This window comes from Salmo trutta, chromosome 18, assembly GCF_901001165.1.
Source record: "Salmo trutta chromosome 18, fSalTru1.1, whole genome shotgun sequence".
NCBI lineage: Eukaryota > Metazoa > Chordata > Actinopteri > Salmoniformes > Salmonidae > Salmo > Salmo trutta.
In genome coordinates, this window is record NC_042974.1 from 34,502,475 (window position 1) to 34,521,638 (window position 19,164).

The 19,164-nt window shown below is 45.1% G+C and overlaps 1 protein-coding gene across 1 annotated transcript in view; it reads left to right on the top strand.

The window, feature by feature from the left end:
- The first annotated feature begins 253 nt into the window (after window positions 1-253).
- LOC115153222 (SH3 and PX domain-containing protein 2A) overlaps window positions 254-19,164 on the top strand; it is a 107,409-nt gene continuing 88,498 nt past the window's right edge. Inside the window, exons 1-2 of the mRNA XM_029698433.1 lie at window positions 254-688; window positions 2,776-2,856. Of these exons, the coding sequence (XP_029554293.1) occupies window positions 617-688; window positions 2,776-2,856 (153 nt within the window). The 5' untranslated portion in view covers window positions 254-616. The remainder of the gene's footprint in view (window positions 689-2,775; window positions 2,857-19,164) is intronic.

Here is a 19,164-nt window from a genome sequence, read left to right on the forward strand (position 1 = left end):
ACTATTGCGTACGTGTAGGTATGTATGGCAGGACATACATAATGACTCCAACCTAAGTGTATGTAAACTTCCGACTGGATTACTTGGTGGTGCACTTATTATTATTATTACAATTTTGCATCATCATTTTTTTTTTTTGTATCACAAAATGTAAGGGGACTGAACACATATTACCGCGGCTTGCACGAACAAAATGTGCTAACACCATGATACCGAAGAAGAAGAACAGAAGGTCCAACCTACTTTTCTTCCAAGGAGGGCTGAAGCTGAGCAGTGCTCTGCATTATGCGCTCGCGAATCCGCTATCCTCCATCTGTTCAGTGTGTTGTTTACAGTTTTTCTTGCTCTGCAAAAATAACCGGCGACTGGAAGCTAGCAACTTGCGTTGATTGTATGGATGTAGTGGATCTGAGCGCTCCAATACGCGCATTGATACGTTAAACGTTACTTGACAAACATGGAAGTTTATTTTGGCCTACATTGTCTTTACAGGGAGATTTGCGCTTTGATAGATTGACCTGCTGAAACTTTCTTTTTGACAATAAGAGGAGCCCCCACATTACTCATTTTCTGCCAACTGGATTACAGGATTGTGTGATCATTTTAGAAGTTGAAGATGCAGGTCCGAACGGTCCTTGAAGTGAAAGTTATGGATGTGCAGAAGAGGCGGAATCCCTCTAAACATTACGTGAGTACTCTATTTGTCTCTGCCAGTGCCAGACACTTGGCTTGTGCTTCATGATCATAAACAATGCATTGAAGTTTTGCTGAGCTATTACTGTCAATACACGTTTATTATTTTATTATACTTTTGTGGTCATTCTTATGTCAATAAGTAAGAACCTCAGTTATCCATATTGTAGAATTAATGCACTGGGACAAGTGGGAACAATGCTAGTCTCTATGGAGGAAAATAAATTAGTCCACCAGGTCCAATAGGATTAATTAAGCAGAGTTAATTAATTAAGCAGAGAGAGGATCAATGTAACCAGTACTCCCTGAGGTCCCTAAACCCAGTGCAAATCCTTCCCCCTGGAGTGTCACATTAGGAGATGCTGCTAGCCTGGGAAGTCCAGTGAGGAAAACATACAACAAATCTCATTGTCTATGAGCTAAGCAACTGAAAAATGCTTATCCTGTTTTATAGAGAGGAAAGAAGCAAACCTTTGTCTTTTGTGTCCAAGGTTCCAGTGTGACTTCCTTGCATGGGCAAGAGAGGGACACTGGACACAAGAACTGGGAGAGCCCTTGGAAACTACAGTATTACCGCTGAACTTGGCGATAGGTCCAAAAATAAATGTTTTTAAAATGACAAAATTATCTATACTATATATGAATCATATAGGACATTGACAAGTATTGACAACCCCTTGTTTCACTTGCCTTGGACAAAGTCCTTTGTCCTTTGGCTTTTAGCTACTAAGAAGAAGTAAAACAGTATCCACATACCCTAGCTTTAATGGTGGGTGTTTTTGCTTAATATCCTGCCATCATGGAGATATTTTGTAGAATCTGACCTCTAACAAAGTCTTGAGAATTTGCTAGTTATGCAGATATTATGCGGACTTGCATGCAGAGTGATGTGGATATGGTCAGATACCATGTTGGATTTTATTGCAAGTTTGCAACCCATTATTATTTTAAAGGAATGTGATTTTTTTAAAAATTATTATTATTTTTTACAAATGTAGGATCTTAATTTGAACACCCTGTTCCAGGAAAACTTTCCTGAAATGCAGGGAATGTAAAACATGTAGTGTATTTCAGGTTTAAAAAGGCATCTGCAGTTTGGAATTTCCACTTTGAAATTTCGGACTTCATTTTCCCTTATGAAAAATGTGTCTATTATTCACATTTTCTGTTGCTGCAGTATTATTTTCCTACTGTATCAAACTGGCTCAAATTAAAATCCTACATCTGTATTGTACATTCAGCAGTACTATGTTGGGTCCAAGACACTGCCATAATAAATATACTAAATGGATGTCATTCAAACAAATGAGGTGTCTGAACTGACATTACCATTTACTGCACAGCTCAAAAGGTACTCTCTATGCATTCTCGTAGACATTCTCAAAGGGTACTGTATTTACCACACTTTAAGGCACTGTTTTCTAAACACATTATCCAAGGTCATGCCGTCAGCACTCAATTAATTGCACAGGAACTTGTTCCTCCCTGCAACACATTATTTCTGTAGTGAACTATGATGTAAAATCAAGACCTGATTTCACGTAGGACACTTACATTTTTACAGATTGTAGCCATGTGTAACAACACTCAAAACTCACATGCAAATGCAGAATAGCATATGTTTCTGCAGTAGAAGAAAGGGTGTGCCCAAGTGTTTGTGGCACATAGTGAGTGCCAGGGAAAGCTCCCACTCTAGCCATATAGTTATAGCCCCCTGTGGAATTTATGCCATGGCTGTAGACTAGAGTCTGACAAAACAAGATTGTAAAATACTCGGAAATGTAACCTAACTAGCTAGAGTTACTATCAAAGTAAGAGCCAATGAAGTGTAAATATTGGATTATTTCCTTGAGTTGTTTGAATTTCAAACCCAGAATAAAGTGGCAAATGATTCAAACCTGTTGACACCCTTTATGACCCCGGCCTAATGAGTTAACTTGACCTCTACTGACCTCTTGAAGTTTAGTCTGAAGGGAATGCTCTATGTAAGTTTGGGGACAGTCAAAACTAAATGATATTATGTGTCTTTGATGAATGGGACTTTGTTGTTAATAAGTCTTCCTTGTGTGTTTTCTTCCGTAGGTGTACCTCATCAATGTCACATACTCTGACTCCACCTCTCATGTCATCTACAGGAGATACAGCAAATTCTTTGATCTCCAGGTAAGTTTCACCATAGAACAATGATGTAGAACCATTCCCCAGTATCTGTTTGATCATGCACTCAATCATCTTAAACTTGTAGTAAGGTGAACAGTGAATCTGTATGCTATAACATCTCACACAGCAATTTTTCTTACCATGCATACATTTCCTCACTCACCTTTTCCCAACCCTGTCCATGGAGGTTCAATGGATTTCCTATCAAACTGACCTGCTGCCCTCAAATGTATGATAATACTTATGATATATTGCAATATGTTGCAAAAAACATTGCTATGAGGTTCTCTATGAGATGAGACCAACATAAATGTTTCTGTGATGGCCATCTGGTGCTCAATGGGGAGTCAAACCTCAATGCTCCCAGTGTTATTTCCCACAAAATTATGTTTCAATCAGGGGAAGCCCCAACTGAATGGTCCCATTAAAGACCACTGGTTCCTGACGGAAGTAGGGAAAATCCCATTGCACATCTGTCATACGTCCTGCAAACTAGTGGTGAGAGAGGAAAAAATGACCTCAGGCTGAGAGAATGGCTGTGGGGTGAAGTTGCCTCTTAATTGATTGGAGGGACATCAATGCCCTCGAGGGAAACTTATTGGGCTGTTGATCCCAAACATTCCAACTGAAACCCATAAAGACACATAAGGAGAGCCTACCACAGATCTGAACAGGGTGGGCTCTCCTGTCTCTTTAATGGTAGGAAGAAAATGTGCTGTATGTGCATAAATTGGCATCAAGTCTCTGTGAAACCCTGTCTGATACTCTCTCATTACACTTTACATTTTTATTGCATTGCATTTCACAGTTGGAAGAGGCTTTTATCCTTTTTATTTTACTAGGCAAATTCAAATTTTTATTTTCAATGATGGCCTAGGAACAGTGGGTTAACTGCCTTGTTCAGGGGCAGAACAACAGATTTTTTTACCTTGTCAGCTCGGGGATTTGATCTTTCAACCTTTCAGTTACTAGTCCAACGCGCTAACCACTAGGCTACCTGCCACAGCAGTTAGTGCTACCTGCTGCCTCAAAAGCGAGGTAGATAGGTCAGACAACCACATTATGGCCAGTAAAACCTTATGTCCAGCCAGACTGTATTACAGGTCTCATGACTGTGATGAAGGCAGCAGAGGAAACCCTTTGTTCCAGGGGGCCTTGGTAATTGCCAGGAAAATCCTGCTATCCTGCTCTGTTTGATGGAAACATAGCATCTCCCCTGTCTCTGTCTTTGTAAATATTAGTCTTGTCCAGAGATCGCTGCTGTCTCTGGCTCACTGTCTGTGCTAATCAGTGAGGAGCAACGGTCAACAGCTGTCCACACAAGGAATGGGTGGAGATACTGCCTTTTACAAGTCCCTTATAGGTCTTTGAACATAGTCATACTGTATGGTCCGTTAATCAGTTATGGTGTTGTTTAGCCCTCATATTGAATGCACTGACTGAAAGTATATGATGCAGATGTATATTTTATCATTGTGGGACCAGGTACAGCAAGAAGGGCAGACTCATTGGATGATCCACGAAATGGATTCTCCACTTGTATCTCACAACCACAATTATAACATTACATTTAACAGGGTTAGTTATCTTTACTAACAACTCCAAATCCTCATCTGAACAATGTTTTGTGTTTTTCCGGAACCAGTTAAGTTTAAAGCTTGACTCTATTGTAGCCCAATTTGAGAATGATACATTCACACAGGCTTGGTATTTCATATTTTATTAGGATCCCCATTAGCTGACGCAATAGCAGCTGCTACTCTTGCTGGTGTGCTTTATAGATCTGTAGTGGAAAACACTGAACACTGATGGAGTGATTGAGTCTCCTGGAAGTCATTCTTCCAGGCCAGTGACATTTGCAACCTCCATGGGGGTATAGTATCCAGCTGAGGAGACGGCATGCCCAATCTCAACATGTACTGGGTGGAATGAAGGGGAAGTCATGATCAGGAATGAGGGAAGGCCACTGGGGAGTGAAATGACCACCAAAGATGATGAAAGAGAGAGATAAGGGTGGCCAAACCCTCCCCTAACCCAGGCGACACTGGGCCAATTGTGCTATGGGATTCCTGGTCACGGCCGGTTGTAACATTATGACATTTTATTGTACTTATTTAGGGCTGCTAATGCTGTAGAAATCTAGCAATAGTTAGTGTACATGATCCACTCCTTAATTCCTCTCTATTCTATGAAATCTTCTAATGGCTCATCTGATCACTCTTCAATTCTTGTAGAAAGTAGAAACAAACCCTGTCTGTTTGAGTTAGTGTTTGTGCCATGGTGCCAACAGACACCAACAGTTCATTTGAAGCTCAGCTCTGTTCTCTGTCCTTTAAGCTCAATCACACTGTTCAGTTAGATGCTTGCAGGGAATAGGAACATGCTTTGCACTCTCTGGCTCGCCAAGGGATCATAATATACTTTATTAAGAAATAATTACATCTCAGCTCAATACTTTGTGGATGGTGTGTAGAGAGTTGTAACGTGAAGCCGCACTTTTTCATGAAGCCGCACTTTTTCATTTTTATGAAATTGCCTGTCATAGTTTGTCTGTTTTGAAGATGCAGTAGCTCTTGACAGCTAGCTGTGTAGTATTGTTAGCCAGTGTTTACTAGCTTAGCTAGTAATTTGTCTTTAAGATGAAGTATGGTGATGGTTTACGTACACTTACTCCTAATGTTGCCAAACTCTCTAGCACACTCATCAGAGCTCTTTACTGCTCCTCGGGGATGCAATCATAAATCACTAGAAACCATTTTTCAAATCAGGTTGACTCTTCCCTCATCTTTTGCTGAGGTTAAAACACATAATAAGTCATCACATTTCTCACCAGTTCCTGAAATTTAGCTCAATAAAGGCTTTAGGTGTAAAATGATGCTGAGCATTCCTACAACATCATTTCAGGTGTGTGGCTGAGGGAAATGGTTTGACCCACACATTTTGAGCTACGCAGAAATGATCCTGAGTCAAACAGACATTCTACCCTAAATAATCTTCCCCGCTCCACACCCTTGGATCACAGAAGACATAACACAGAGATCATGACATTCCACTGGGGGATTGTGGCATATGCAAGTTGGCCCGCTTTCCCTTTGCTCTCCACTTGGATGGAAACTCCTCTACAGGTCCCATAGTCACCTTATTTTTGGGTTGTGGCATTGGAGCAGAATCAGATCATCTCCTCTGTCTGCACTGGAATTTGTCTGCTGCCCTAGTTTCCTCCCGGCATACTCTAAGCTAGGCTCTGTCGTGACGTTGTATTAGTTAATGTGACGACTGTTGCTCATCGAATGATTAACGGTTTATAATTACGTGATTAAATGAATTAAGCAATGAATCAAGCAATTATTAACTCATTAACCTGGGGCACCATGGGAACATTGTTTTGATTGAGTTTCTATTTCCCAAATTAACTCAAAGGATATCAGAATATCGATTACAACAGTCGCTAAATTAATCAGTTTCCTCTACAGTCTCATTATCTGAAGGTCGTATAATCCGGGAATCTGCACGGACCCGGGCTTTACCACTGAATTTACCACACCAATCTTAGTTGATTATTTATTTACTAGCAAGCAAAAATGATGATAAAAATGCACATACACAAAACACAGTCTAGCTATTGATTAGGACTTAGTACAACGGGCCAACACACTCTGGCGCTTGTTACCCAAAATGGGGATTTTAAAGAGAGAAAGAAAGGAAGTACACGAGAGAAATATACATTTGGGTTCATTTGTCAGCCATGCTTATTTAAAATTAGCCTTGCCCCGAACTGCCGCTCTTATGGGTCAGAATATAATGATGTAATTACGTGTTGTAGTTCTCAGGTGGGACGCTCCGCGTGGGTCGTTTAGGCTTCTAAATGCCGCAGTTCTCCGGCGCAACTCTCTGGTTGTCCTCACGATGTCAGTGTCCTTCTTGGCTAAGTGGTCTGATCCTCACCCTTGATCTGAAAGGGGTCTTCTGAGGACAGACAGCTCTGTAGCTCAGAGCTCACAGCTTCGGCTCGAATGGTGTCGATACCACGATTCAATCGAGAGTGGAGGCTGGGTGGTTCGGCTTGAATTCACCCGCTTAGACACAGCTACTCGTCCGTAGCTCGTGTAGAAAAATATTTCTTTGTCTTCAACCTTGTGTTTCGTTTTGGGGTTCGTCGACTTTGTTAGACCTTCGCTGCAGCTTGGGGTCAATAGTCTCCAATGTTAATTCTCCACTCTCCTGTCTTATACCCTCGGGTCAGAAGTGGGCGTAACAGCCTTTAGGGCGATTCTCTGGGCGGACCAAGTACAGGGGGCAAGGCTTAGATTTGGCTAAAAATCTGATTTTAGACACTAACTTCACATTTCATCTTTATCAAAACATTCTGTTTGATTTGGATATTTTCCAAACAGCGTACAATGTATAAACATCAGGCATATACTGGGAAAACTCTTAAAGGTACAATGTTTTCATAATAACGTCATCTCTTAACCTTTAAAAACCAATACAAAAGTTACATACATTTTAATATTCCACTTTTCGTCATAACCACCATTGTGGCTGACGGAAACCATTGTTCCAAAGTTCCTTTATTGCATGTTTAAGGTTCTGAGGCCAGTTCTCCATTGTTAGGACAAAGGAATTTCTCTGTATTCTGGGCATGAGGTGTCATAAAACCCCCACATCTTCAGACCCCTAGATCTCTCCTCCTCTGTTGGGGGTTTGGGAGATAATCTGTAGGGTGGTGGTCTCCTGTATCCTGACCTGATCAGGACAGTCATGACAGTCCCCCTCTGGTAGGTTCAACTTGGAATGATTCTGCATGTTGCAACCCACCATAAGAATGACCATCGGATGTCCTGGTCTGTGGATCATCAGAGCAGCCCCCCCCCCTTTAGTGGTTCCCCCTGGTAGGCTTTCCGCAAGCTGTGGATCACCACCAGAATGGGTCAAGGAGGTCTGGCAGTGGCTCTGTGTTCCGGCCCGTCGTCCGGTTATCCCGGTTAGTGGACCTAGGCAGTAACTTGGCAGACGTTAATAACGCACAACACTCAGGCAATACATCATTACATTTCCTCCCCAAAGGAGCGGTGTCTTGGCTCTAAGGCTTCCTAAGTGTCAAAGGTAATGAAACGAAAAATTGGAATAAAACATAACAGTATACAAAATATGTCTACCACACCTTAATCATCTAATATGGACTATGTTCTATATATGTCCAAAGCCTTGGCTAAATAGCTCTATCATGGCATTGTCTCTAATGTCATGTCTAGGTTGATCCTACTTGCAGGTGGGTAGTTAAGGCACTTGGAAAAACTTGGCCCCTGAAGGCCAAGCTTACATTAGGGACATTACTGGGCTGACCTAGCGAGTTCGGGAGAGGAGGCTGGGACTGGGCCCTGTAAGAGGGTTTCCGGATCCATTGCCACCTTTCCAAAAATCGGGATCGCTTCCGTCCCACGGGTGATCCTAGTATAAGACCTCATTAGGTCTTCCATTGCACGTGTGCGCCTGTGTACGTAGTAGGTGCACACGCCAAGGGAAATGAGACCAAGGATCATGGTAACAGTCAGGATACTGTCCGGCACCGTCCAAGAGCGGGCGACAGACCAATCTTTTGGTCTGTAGTCAGTCGGGTCGACTAACAGTGCCTCATCCAGTACGCTAAGATCGACAGTCATGGGTCCCTCGTACTGGATTTGGTATTGAATGGCTTGTGGTAACTCAAGGGAACGTTTAGCAAAAGCGTCCGGCATTTCAATCTCTGTGTCTATCCGGTCGTCGGGAATGTGGTATAGTGCGAGGTCGTCTACGTGAATAATCGCCCCCTCTGGTACCGTAACAAAAACAGTCTGGTTGGGGAGGTTTAACTGGGTGATGGAGTCATGGCGTTCGTAAGTCATAGTGGCGGACGCGAACGGTGTGTTGACCAACCATCGGTTCCCTACCACCTCCACTTGTGTGGTGGTGGCCCCATCCCTGGCTGTTAGTTTGGCTCTACAGCGTTCTTCGCTGGTGATAGCTTTAATACCACAAAGACGCTCAGTGTTATCCCTGACAAATGGTTTGCTAGGACAAAGGTAGTGGACATCTTTGGTTAGAGTACACATTAGCAGGTTAGGGGTGAGATAGAAATCTGGGTTGTTTTCCTGGTAAGCTACAACTGGGGGCGTGGCAATCTTTACGTGGGTACTGTCGCGCCAAAATCCTACATTGAGAACCGTTTTCAATCTATAGATATTCTCCAGTTCAACAACCGGCAGCGTCAGTAGAAAACCCACTTCATTACGATCAACATCAACGTGTATTGGGATGGCCGACCCCAGACTATAGGCCAAATGTGATTGTAACGGCCTTAGTGTGGTTGAAGTAGCTGTGGTCAATATGTCGTGCACCATTGAGAGGGGCACTAGATATGAGGGGATTCTATTCATGGCCAAGTGGTCCATAGAAGAGCTAACTTCACGGAGAAAATCCTCCAGTAACAATCGAACCAATTGGACATGGGCATAGTCATGGTTCATGACCTCTGCTAGCTTTCCTACAGACAGGATAGTTTGGTTCAGGAGAGTAGCGTGTGTGTTGACCACCAGAATAGTGTCCTGGAGAGACTTTCCCACATGTTGCAACCTAAGGGCCTGTGCCTTCATCTGCTGCTGGATAAGTGGCATCTCTTCAGTAATCTCCCTAACATTCCTCTTGACTGTGGCTAGACTGACTGCGTTGACGGCAGTGGTACCTAGGGCAAATAGTGACCCTACGGCTGCCCCTATCGATAGTAGCGCCCCGACGAATCGTTTTTCTCGCCTGGGCTCAGCTAGTTCTGACTGGGTTACTGTGAACTTTTGGAGTTGGGCCAACATATGGGCAGTGTCTAGCTGGGCGTGCTTAATTGCCTGGCTGGTCCAGTCAGCCCCGGCCCAACTCAAATGCGCCGCAGGTGGAATGTGTTGGCGGTACACATTCTCTGCATCTAGGCGGACATATACCCTCTGCGTGTGTACTCTGCAGTTAGTTATGAGGAGTCCTGGATCGTCGCGGAGAACGATTCCCGTAGGGGGTCCGTTCGTGATTACGTCTGCTGGGTTGGTTTTGACCAGGGCGCAGAGTGTCAGGATCATCCAAAGGAACTCCATCCTACAGAAACGCATAATCAGAGATTGTTGGATTATTTCAGTTATTTGTATTCGTAAACAAAAATTGTTTTGACAACTATTTTTCTGTTTTTCTTATTTTTAATCAGTACAGCGCAGGACGATATCACTAGTGACAACAGATGTATATCTGGTAGCTGGGAAGAGAATAAAAGATATTAGGTGCAACGTACTGGTCTCCTGGAAGGGATCAGCTGAGGGTACTTAAGAATTTTCTTAGTACCTCTGGGTTTTTTCTAGGGTTTTTATCTATTCGGTGCTGGCTAGCACCCCTTCTATTCCCATGGGGGGAGTGTACAACTTGATTTGGTTCCGGTGGACCCACTTTAATGTGGCGGTTTGTCGACCTTTGCTGATTTTGATCTGGTAAGCTACAGGTGATAGCTTCACCACAATCTCGTGTGGCCCCGTCCAGTGGGGCAGGAACTTTGTTGCGACGCCCGCGGGTTTGGTGTATATGTAGTACCACACCTTATCTCCGACCTCGAACACCTGGTGTGAGGCTTTTTTGTCGTAATAGGTCTTGTCACCTTCTGCACTTCTTTCCAATTGTCCTTGAGCGTACGCAAAGGTAGTCTGGAGATGGTTCCGCAAGTCGGTCACGTATTGATGAGCCGTGTAGGCGGTGGCTGCGGCGACATCTCCCGGTTGGTACAGGAGATGCAGTGGAAGGGTCATTTGCCGGCCCGTCATCATCTCAAAGGGTGTCATTCCCGTAGACCTGTTGCGTGTGGCTCTGATTGCCATCAGTACCAATGGGAGTTTGAGGTCCCAATCTTTGTGGTTGGCTGCCACATATTTCCTCAAGATTCTGACAATTGATTGGTTGCTCCTTTCTACCCCCCCCGAGCTCCTAGGGTGGTACGCGATGTGGAGTTTAGCTTTGACTCCCAGGAGCTTCCACAGTTCGGTCATTACAGCTGCCGAAAAGTGGGTTCCTCTGTCGCTGTCCACGGTTTCTCCTGGCAGGCCGAAACGACTGAAAACGTGGTTTAGCAAAAGAACGGCAGTGGTTTCCGCTGTGTCATTGGTCGCCGGCAGGCACTCCACCCACTTTGTGAATGCGCAAGTCACTGTGAGGAGGTACTTGTTGCCTCTGGCAGACCTGGCAACTGGGCCGACCCAGTCGATCTGGATCGAGCTCCAGGGGTAAGACACACCCTTGCGTTGCAGGGGTGCTCTGTGAAGTGGCTTGGTGGGTTGAAACTGGCAGCAAACTAGACACCCCCTCACGTATCGTGCCACGTCTTGTTCCATGTGAGGCCAGTGGGCCACCTGTCGCAATGTTTCGCATGTAGCCTTGACCCCCCTATGGCCTCCACATGGCTCGTCGTGGGCATGAGCTATCATTATCCCCCTCTGTGTTTTAGGAACCACCCACCTTCGAGCGGTGTCGGTTTCTGAAACATACACCAATAGGTCATCTACAAGTGTGAGGTGCTGTTTAGTTGCGTACAGCGAACGCAAGTCGTGTGAACCTGCCAAAGCCAGTTCGGACACTGGGTGGTTGACAGGATCCGACAGGAATGCCATCAAAGTGGCGAGGGACTCATCTTGGTGTTGCATTGCTACCAGGTCGCCATTCATGAATGAATGCGTTAGCAACACATTATGTTTGTGCGACGACGTTTTCCGTGGTGCTACATGGCTACGCGTTACCGCAGACACCATAGCTTCCTCAGTGGGTTTTTCGTCTCGAGCAGCAAACACCCAAGGGGTGCCGTGAATTGCACCAGATTTCGCCATGCTGTCAGCATGGTCGTTGCCAAGTTTGTCACGACCAGGTGATTTGGAGTGTCCCTTGACTTTCTTCCAATACACCTGTATGTCGTGTTTGGTGATGAGATCATCACAAGCTAGAATGAGCTCTTTGTTTTTCACCTCTTTACCACTTGAAGTGGTCATGTGCTTTTGTTTCCAAAATGGCAAGTGGCATAAGAAGGTGAGTCTCGCGTAGTTTGAGTCGGTGCAGATCGCCAGTTCTGCCAATTCGTGTTTCACCGCTGTTTGCAGGGTGATCAGCACGCCAGCCACTTCTGCAAACTGGCTGGTCTTGTTGCCAAGCTGAAATTGAAGTGGTTTGCACGGAATGTCGTTGTGCCATACCAATCCCACCCCAGCTTGCAAGTGGTCTAGATGGCGGTAAGAACAGCCATCTACAAATGCCATCGGCATGTCGAGACACACGTTCTCTTCGAAATAGTGATGGTTCGAAGGCAATGGCGGAGCGATGTCACGCGGGGTTGGTCCGGAGTCGGTTTCATCGTCACCACAGTGTTGACACACCGCCAAAGCACTGCCCAAAGGCAGGTTCTTTGCTTTTGCGTAGTTGATTACTACATCATGGCTCTGCAGCGTCATGAGCCAAGCCGCTATCCTGCTGTTGTGTACAGCACCCTCACGGATTCGTTGGCTTTTCAGAAAAGTCACAGGCTGGTGACATGTTTCTATGATCACCTTTTGTCCGCCGACATAACTGGTGAAGTGTTTGATCGCCCAGACTGTCGACAGCAGCGCTTTTTCGCAGTCTGAGTATTTGTGTTCGGCGGGGTTGAGTGTTTTGCTCGCGTAAGCAACCACACGTTTGTCTTGGTCGTATTTTTGGTACAACCCAGCGCTAAGGCAGTGCTCTGAGAAACCGACTTCCAAAAAGAATGTCTTGTCTTTGTTGGGGTATACCAGGCAGGGTGCCTCGCAAAGCAGGTTTTTCAAGGAAGCCACCGCTTCGTTGTGAGTGACATCCCAAACGAATGGGGTGTCTTTCTGAAGAAGGTGAGTCAACGGTTTTGACAAGTCGGCGTAGTTTTCGATGAATTGACGGGAGTAATTACATACTCCCAAGAAGCTGCGCACCTCGTGAAGGTTTGTAGGTGTTTTGATGTTGCGGACTGCTTGGATTCGGTTAGACTGTGGCAGGATGCCCTCGGCACCCACCAGAAGCCCAACGTAGTTTACCTTGGTCCTGCACCATTGCCCTTTCATGATGGCCAACTTAGCCCCTGCAGTCCCAAGTTGGGTGAGAACGTGGTCCATTTCATTGAGGTGATGTGACCAAGTCTCACTTCTCATGAGAACGTCGTCCACGTAAATTATCGTCCCCCTAGAGGCTGCGTCTGGCATCGCCTTGTGCAGGAAGATGTTGAACTCTGAGGGGGAGTTCGCATACCCGAATGGGCAACGATTGAACGTGAAGAGCTTGTTCGAGAAAGAGAAAGCCAACTTGTGTTGGTCACGCGGGTCGACTGTCATGGTCCAGAAACCATTTGCCACGTCGACGGTGGAGAAGTACTTGGCGTTTGCCACCTTTGGCAACTCTTGGTCGAGCTGTGTCATTGGCCAACGAGACAACGGAACCAGTTTGTTGAGTTGTCTATAGTCAATGGTAAGACGCCATTTACCCGTTGGTTTCAGAACGGGCCACACGGGAGCGCTGTACGTACTGTTACATTCCCTGATTATCCGTTTAGCTAATAAGGAATCGATAATCTCTTGTACTGCTGCGTATGCTGCGAGCGGGATTTTGTATTGTCTAACGAACGTAGGAGTTGCTCCGGGTGGCGTAGGAATACGCACCACATGGATACCCGTAACCCCGCAATCCAGCGAGTCTGTCGACCAGATCTCACTGTGTTTGTTAAACAATTCTCTCAACTGATGGCGTTCAGTGTCATTGACAAGAGCATCAGCCTCCGACAGTAGTTGTATTACCTGTGCATGGAAACCAGGATATGGTTCGGCGACATTGTACAGGTCTTCATCGGGTGGTGACGGCATGTCACCTTTGGAAGTGTCATCGGTTGTTTTCTCACAAGAGTGTACTTCGCATGCAGGAGGAGACGCAATATCATCCTCCGTGACGATGGAGTATATTAACAGGTTGCTGTCAGGATCGGCATCCAGCCGGAATGCCGATGTGTCGTCCAGTGGCAATACGGGAGTTAGTGCTATTGCTTTTGACTGACAAGTAAACAGCGTACCTCCCTCGCCATCTAGGTCTAGGGAGGACGGAAGAGGCCCAATCACAGGAACAACTAGTTCAAAATCATGGAAGGCGTAATCGATCAATGTTCCTAGCTGAGTGTGCCGAGGAATGGAAATATCCGCTTGAGTCAGATTTTGTACCAGGAGGTAAGTGGATCTAGCGGTTAGTTCCAACAGTGGGTTGCCATTGATAGTTAGCCCCAAGTCGAATAGTTTTGGAGAGGGTTGGAAGAAAGCAGTGGTGCCTTCCATCCGGTATCCGGGCGCCAGGTTCAGTCTTACAGAAACCTCTGTGGTTCTTGCCGGTATCAACATGGCGGACTCAGTTATCGTCTTGCAAGCTTCAGGAATAGTCTGCCCGGAAGCCATTCGCACCGGGTCGAAAGACAAGGCATGTTGGTTTGGCTGCGCCAAAGACCAAAGAACTTGGTGTATGGTATCAAGTTTAACACCCAATCTTACCAAAATGTCCGCTCCCACATAGACTGTATGTGGGAGGTCCGCGACAACCAGTAGGTAGTGGGATAATTCCTTGGTTCCAATGCGGATCGATAGCGCACACACCCTTATTGCGGTGAGTGTTGTCTGGGGAGTCGTTCCCAGTGGAAATCTAAACGTTTTCTGCACAAGGGGATGGCAGTTAGCCGTTTTCGAAATTTCGTTGAACATTTCCAAACTGATTGCTGATTTTTCTGACCAGGTGGCCAGCCTGGTATCCTCAGCCATAGTGCCGTTTAGGCACACGCCCCCTATCAGAGGAGGGCGGTAAGTGTCGGCTGGTGAATCACCCAAGCCGCACAAGAAAACCACATGTTCGGTTAAGTTCCGAGTCGAACTCACATTGTCCTTTGCCACAAATGGCGGGCTCATGGCCAAGTTCACAGGGTTTGCGTCAGATGCTGACATCGGACCCTCGTCGTTGCACAATGTAAGGCAGGTAGCCTTGGAAGAATGCGGCGAAGTCAACGGAGTAGGCATAGGTATTTGTGACCAGATTTGATTGGTTTTCCAATCCATTAGTGGTACCAAACGGTCAATTAAATCACTCCCAATCAGCATTCGTTCGATTTCGATGCTAGTCACATACACGGGGTGTATCAGTGACACGCTTTCGAAGTTGAGTTTAAGTAGGAGACGTTTGGTTAGGGGCGAGGTAGCTTGAGTGAAACCTCGAAGATTCGTATCGCAATGTTCCGTTTTCAACCAACGTTTTGTTGGGTCCACTGCCCTTTTTAGTTCATCCAGCAAGGTTTCGGATATGAGGGAAATTGTTGAACCCGAATCTATCAGAGCGTGACAGGTCACACAGTCCTCCAGGACTGTTCTAAGGTATGGCCTGTTCGAGTTGGTTTTTCTCGTCATATCTCCAACAAAATGGAGTGGGTTGGGAGAACGGAGCGGTTTGTAATCTGCGTCGATTTCCAAGACAGATAAGTTACCTACGTGACCCAGTGGGTCCTCTATCGGAATGGTAGAGGAATCATCTGTGACAAAGCTGCTTATCTCGTGCATCTCCGCCTCCGTGTCCAAGTCTGTAGACAAAACCTGCGGGCTTGTGTCTAGAACGGGCGGTACCTGGACAGGGATTCGAGTGGGGGCGGGGGTAATGGAAATGTTTGCGTCCTCTTGAATTGCATGAATTTCGGCGGACTCGGTTTCCAACGATTTTACGCCTAGTCATGAGGATTTATCCTTGTCCTCTTTCTCAAATTTCTTACGATGCAGTACATCTTTTAATCAGAGCTTCTATATCATTTCGGTTAGCGTTTAAATCATTGTTGAACACTTTGTTGCCCTTGTTACGCTTATTACCCTTGTGTCCTGACCCTTTGTGAGAGTTAGGCGGAGGGGCATGTCGGTTAGGTTGATCTCTACGGGACCTGTTAGATTGGGGACGTTCATCGTAGCTATTGTTACGGCGGTGGTTGTCGGGGTGGTGGTTACTTGGTAGCCACCCCCTTTGATCGTCCTCTTTTACAGCATATGTCCCTGATGCAGCCCCTTCTAATTCGAGTGATGGTTCCCGCCTAAGCTCGAAAGTCGAGGTGTCCGGGCTCTTAGCCCGGCTTGCTTTTGATGCTTCAAAAGCGGTGCTTGCCAGCTCTCGGAGCGTCGAGATTGGCAACCCGACGTGGGCAGTAGGGCCCAAGTAGTTAATGAAGTTGGGAGACATGTTTGACAGAAAAAGTTGTTTGAACGGCAATAGGTCTTCCATTCCTGTTTCAGTGAGCATGCCAAAGTAAGCTGAACGAAGCCGGTGATAGTAGGCTTGTGGGTGTTCATTTCGAGCTTGTCTGATATTGTTAGCCAACGAACTATCGTGTTTGCGAGTCGCAGAACCACTGAATTCTATTTTCAAAACCGTGGCAAGTTTAGCATAGTCGTTTTGCACGTGTTGCTCTTGTAGACGGATGAACCTTGTCACGTGTCTGTTGGACGTTCGCTTCAAAAGATAGAGCCTGTCTGCATTCGTAGCGTTTGGGTAGCCATCCAAGGCGTCCTCTATGTCGGCTAAGAATGTCTCAGTGTCGTTTGGCTTTCCCGGAACGGGGTCGAAGAGGCGGAAGTTTTTGACGATTTTGTCAAGGCGATCCCCGCCAAGTGCGCGGGGAGCATCTGCACTCTCCCGTGGAGAATTGTCGGCCGAGAGGCCAAGAGGAAAAGTCAAGCTGTGGTTGTGTTGGAGAGGAGGCCCCAATTCACTGTGGGCCGAATGGCCAAGAGAAAGAGGCTGAAATCTCCTGTCATCTACATTCCCTCGTTCTCTTAGCTCCGGATGTGAGCTAGGTTGCTTGGTTTGGTTGTCCCGCGATAGCGCGTGACTGTTCTGGAGTTCCTCCAGATGATACCTAAGGGTGGTGTTATGCTGCATCGCAGAGTCCACCTGGGAGTTGAGGGTGTTTATTTTCGACACGTAGGTGTCGCCCTTTTTTCGCTCGGCCTCATACTTATCTGTCATGGTTTGCAGGGAGAGGTCGCGAGTGTGGAGTGAGAGATCCAGTGATGCGATGTCCTCCTTTTGTTTAGAGGTCACATTTTCCAACTTTCTCACCTGGTCTTTCTCATCCTTCATTAAATCAGCGACTTCAATGAGTTCTGCTGTTTTGTCCTCCAACTTGGTCATTGTGTTCATTAACTGATCGTCTTTGGTCTGCAGCTTTTGGAATAGAGCATTATTGCTTTGAGTGGTTTCATTCACAACCGTTTGTAGGGCATCAATTTGCTCGCCCCGTTTTCTAACTAGCTCTTCCGATTCATCTAGTTTCGCGTGGACTTCATCGTATTTAGTTTTGGCTAAACCGAGTTGTTCTTTTAGAATACGGACTTGGTCAAGAGTTTGTTCGCGTTCTTTGTTATAAGTGTTAGACAGATCTTCCAATTTATCTGTTCTCACACACAGTTCCTCAGCTAGCAGTAGCTTATCTTTTTCGGCTTTCGATGCCAGCTCCCTGGTTCTCTCCACCTGTACCTTGAACTCCCCAGCTTCCTGCTCGTGCCTCTGCTGGGCACTGAGGTACTGGTGCACTGTCCATCTCTGCTGGTGGGCATAGTTGAGGGCTAAACTGGAGAGAACCTTCACAAGGCCTCCGCCTGATGGTCTATTTTGAAGAGCATCTGTCGCAATGTCTGCATTTTTCTCGCTTATGGCATTGAAATCTAACATTTTCAGCCCCTCGGCATAGTTAGGATTTGCATCGTTGCTGAGGTCCGTGATCAATCTTTCCGTGGGTGAAGGTCCACTGATTAGAGGGGAAATGGGTGGAAACCCATCTGATGGATTGCTCATTATTATGATTGTCAGTTATTTCAATTTACGTAATGTTTGGGGTTTTTAGTTGGAGGCTGCAAACACGATTTAACTCAGTTTGTAAACGTCAATGAATCATCAAGACTGGGTCAGTAATGTGAGTTGGTTATTACTGAACTTGCCAAAACAGGTTTAATTGATTAAATCGATTTTAATGATAAATCTAACCTGTATCGGCTATTTGGGAATTTTAATTTTAATTCACCTGAAAGAGTTGCTATCTCTAAGTTAACGTTGAAAAGTTTAACTATGTCTCATTGGTTAGTACACATTAGTTTGCGTATTATTCCAATAACCAACCTGGACGGTAGTGTAGCAATTTAATGTGTATTAAATTGAACGAGACAATGATATCCAATCAGTTGAGACTGGTTAGATATCGTACAGCATAACCTGAATTATTTAAAAATAATTACTGGTGATTCTTCACCACCGGAGGTCACTGTTAACACAAGCTAAAATCGACAGGGTACCAGTGAAAATAGAATTTTACAATACTGTTAAAAAGTCTACCTAAACACCATTAAGCTGGTAAAACAGCTTTAATCTATTAATCAATTTGAATGATTAGTCAACCCCGTATAGCTAAAGGAATTAGCTTTAATTAACCTGAAGTAATTGCTATATCTAAGTTAACATTGAAAAGTTTAACTATGTCTCATTGGTTAGAACACATTAGTTTGCGTATTATTCCAATAACCAACCTGGACGGTAGTGTAGCAATTTAATGTATATTAAATTGAACGAGACAATGATATCCAATCAGTTGAGACCGGTTAGATATCGTACAGCATAACCTGAATTATTTAAAAATAATTACTGGTGATTCTTCACCACCGGAGGTCACTGTTAACACAAGCTAAAATCGACAGGGTATCAGTGAAAATAGAATTTTACAAAACTGTTAAAAAGTCTACCTAAACACCATTAAGCTGGTAAAACAGCTTTAATCTATTAATCAATTTGAATGATTAGTCAACCCCGTATAGGCTAAAGGAATTAGCTTTAATTAACCTGAAATAGTTGCTATATCTAAGTTAACGTGGAACAGTTGAACCATGTCTCATTGGTTATGGCACATTCGTGTGTGTATTATTCCCATAACCAACCTGGAGAGGTAGTGTATCAATTTAATGTATGTATAAAATTGAACAAGACAATGATATCTAATCAGTTAAGACTGGTTTGATATCCTACAGCGTAACCTGACTTATTTCACGAAAAATGACTGGCGATTCTTCGCCAGAGGTTACGGATAGCCCAAGCTGAGGTCACACAGGATTCCCGTCTAACGCGGGAATTCACTATGAACAAAGAAGAAAACAAAAATGGCGGCTCCCCTTTGTTAGCTTAGCATCTGGCGCAATGCTTAGCTTTCCTTGCGCG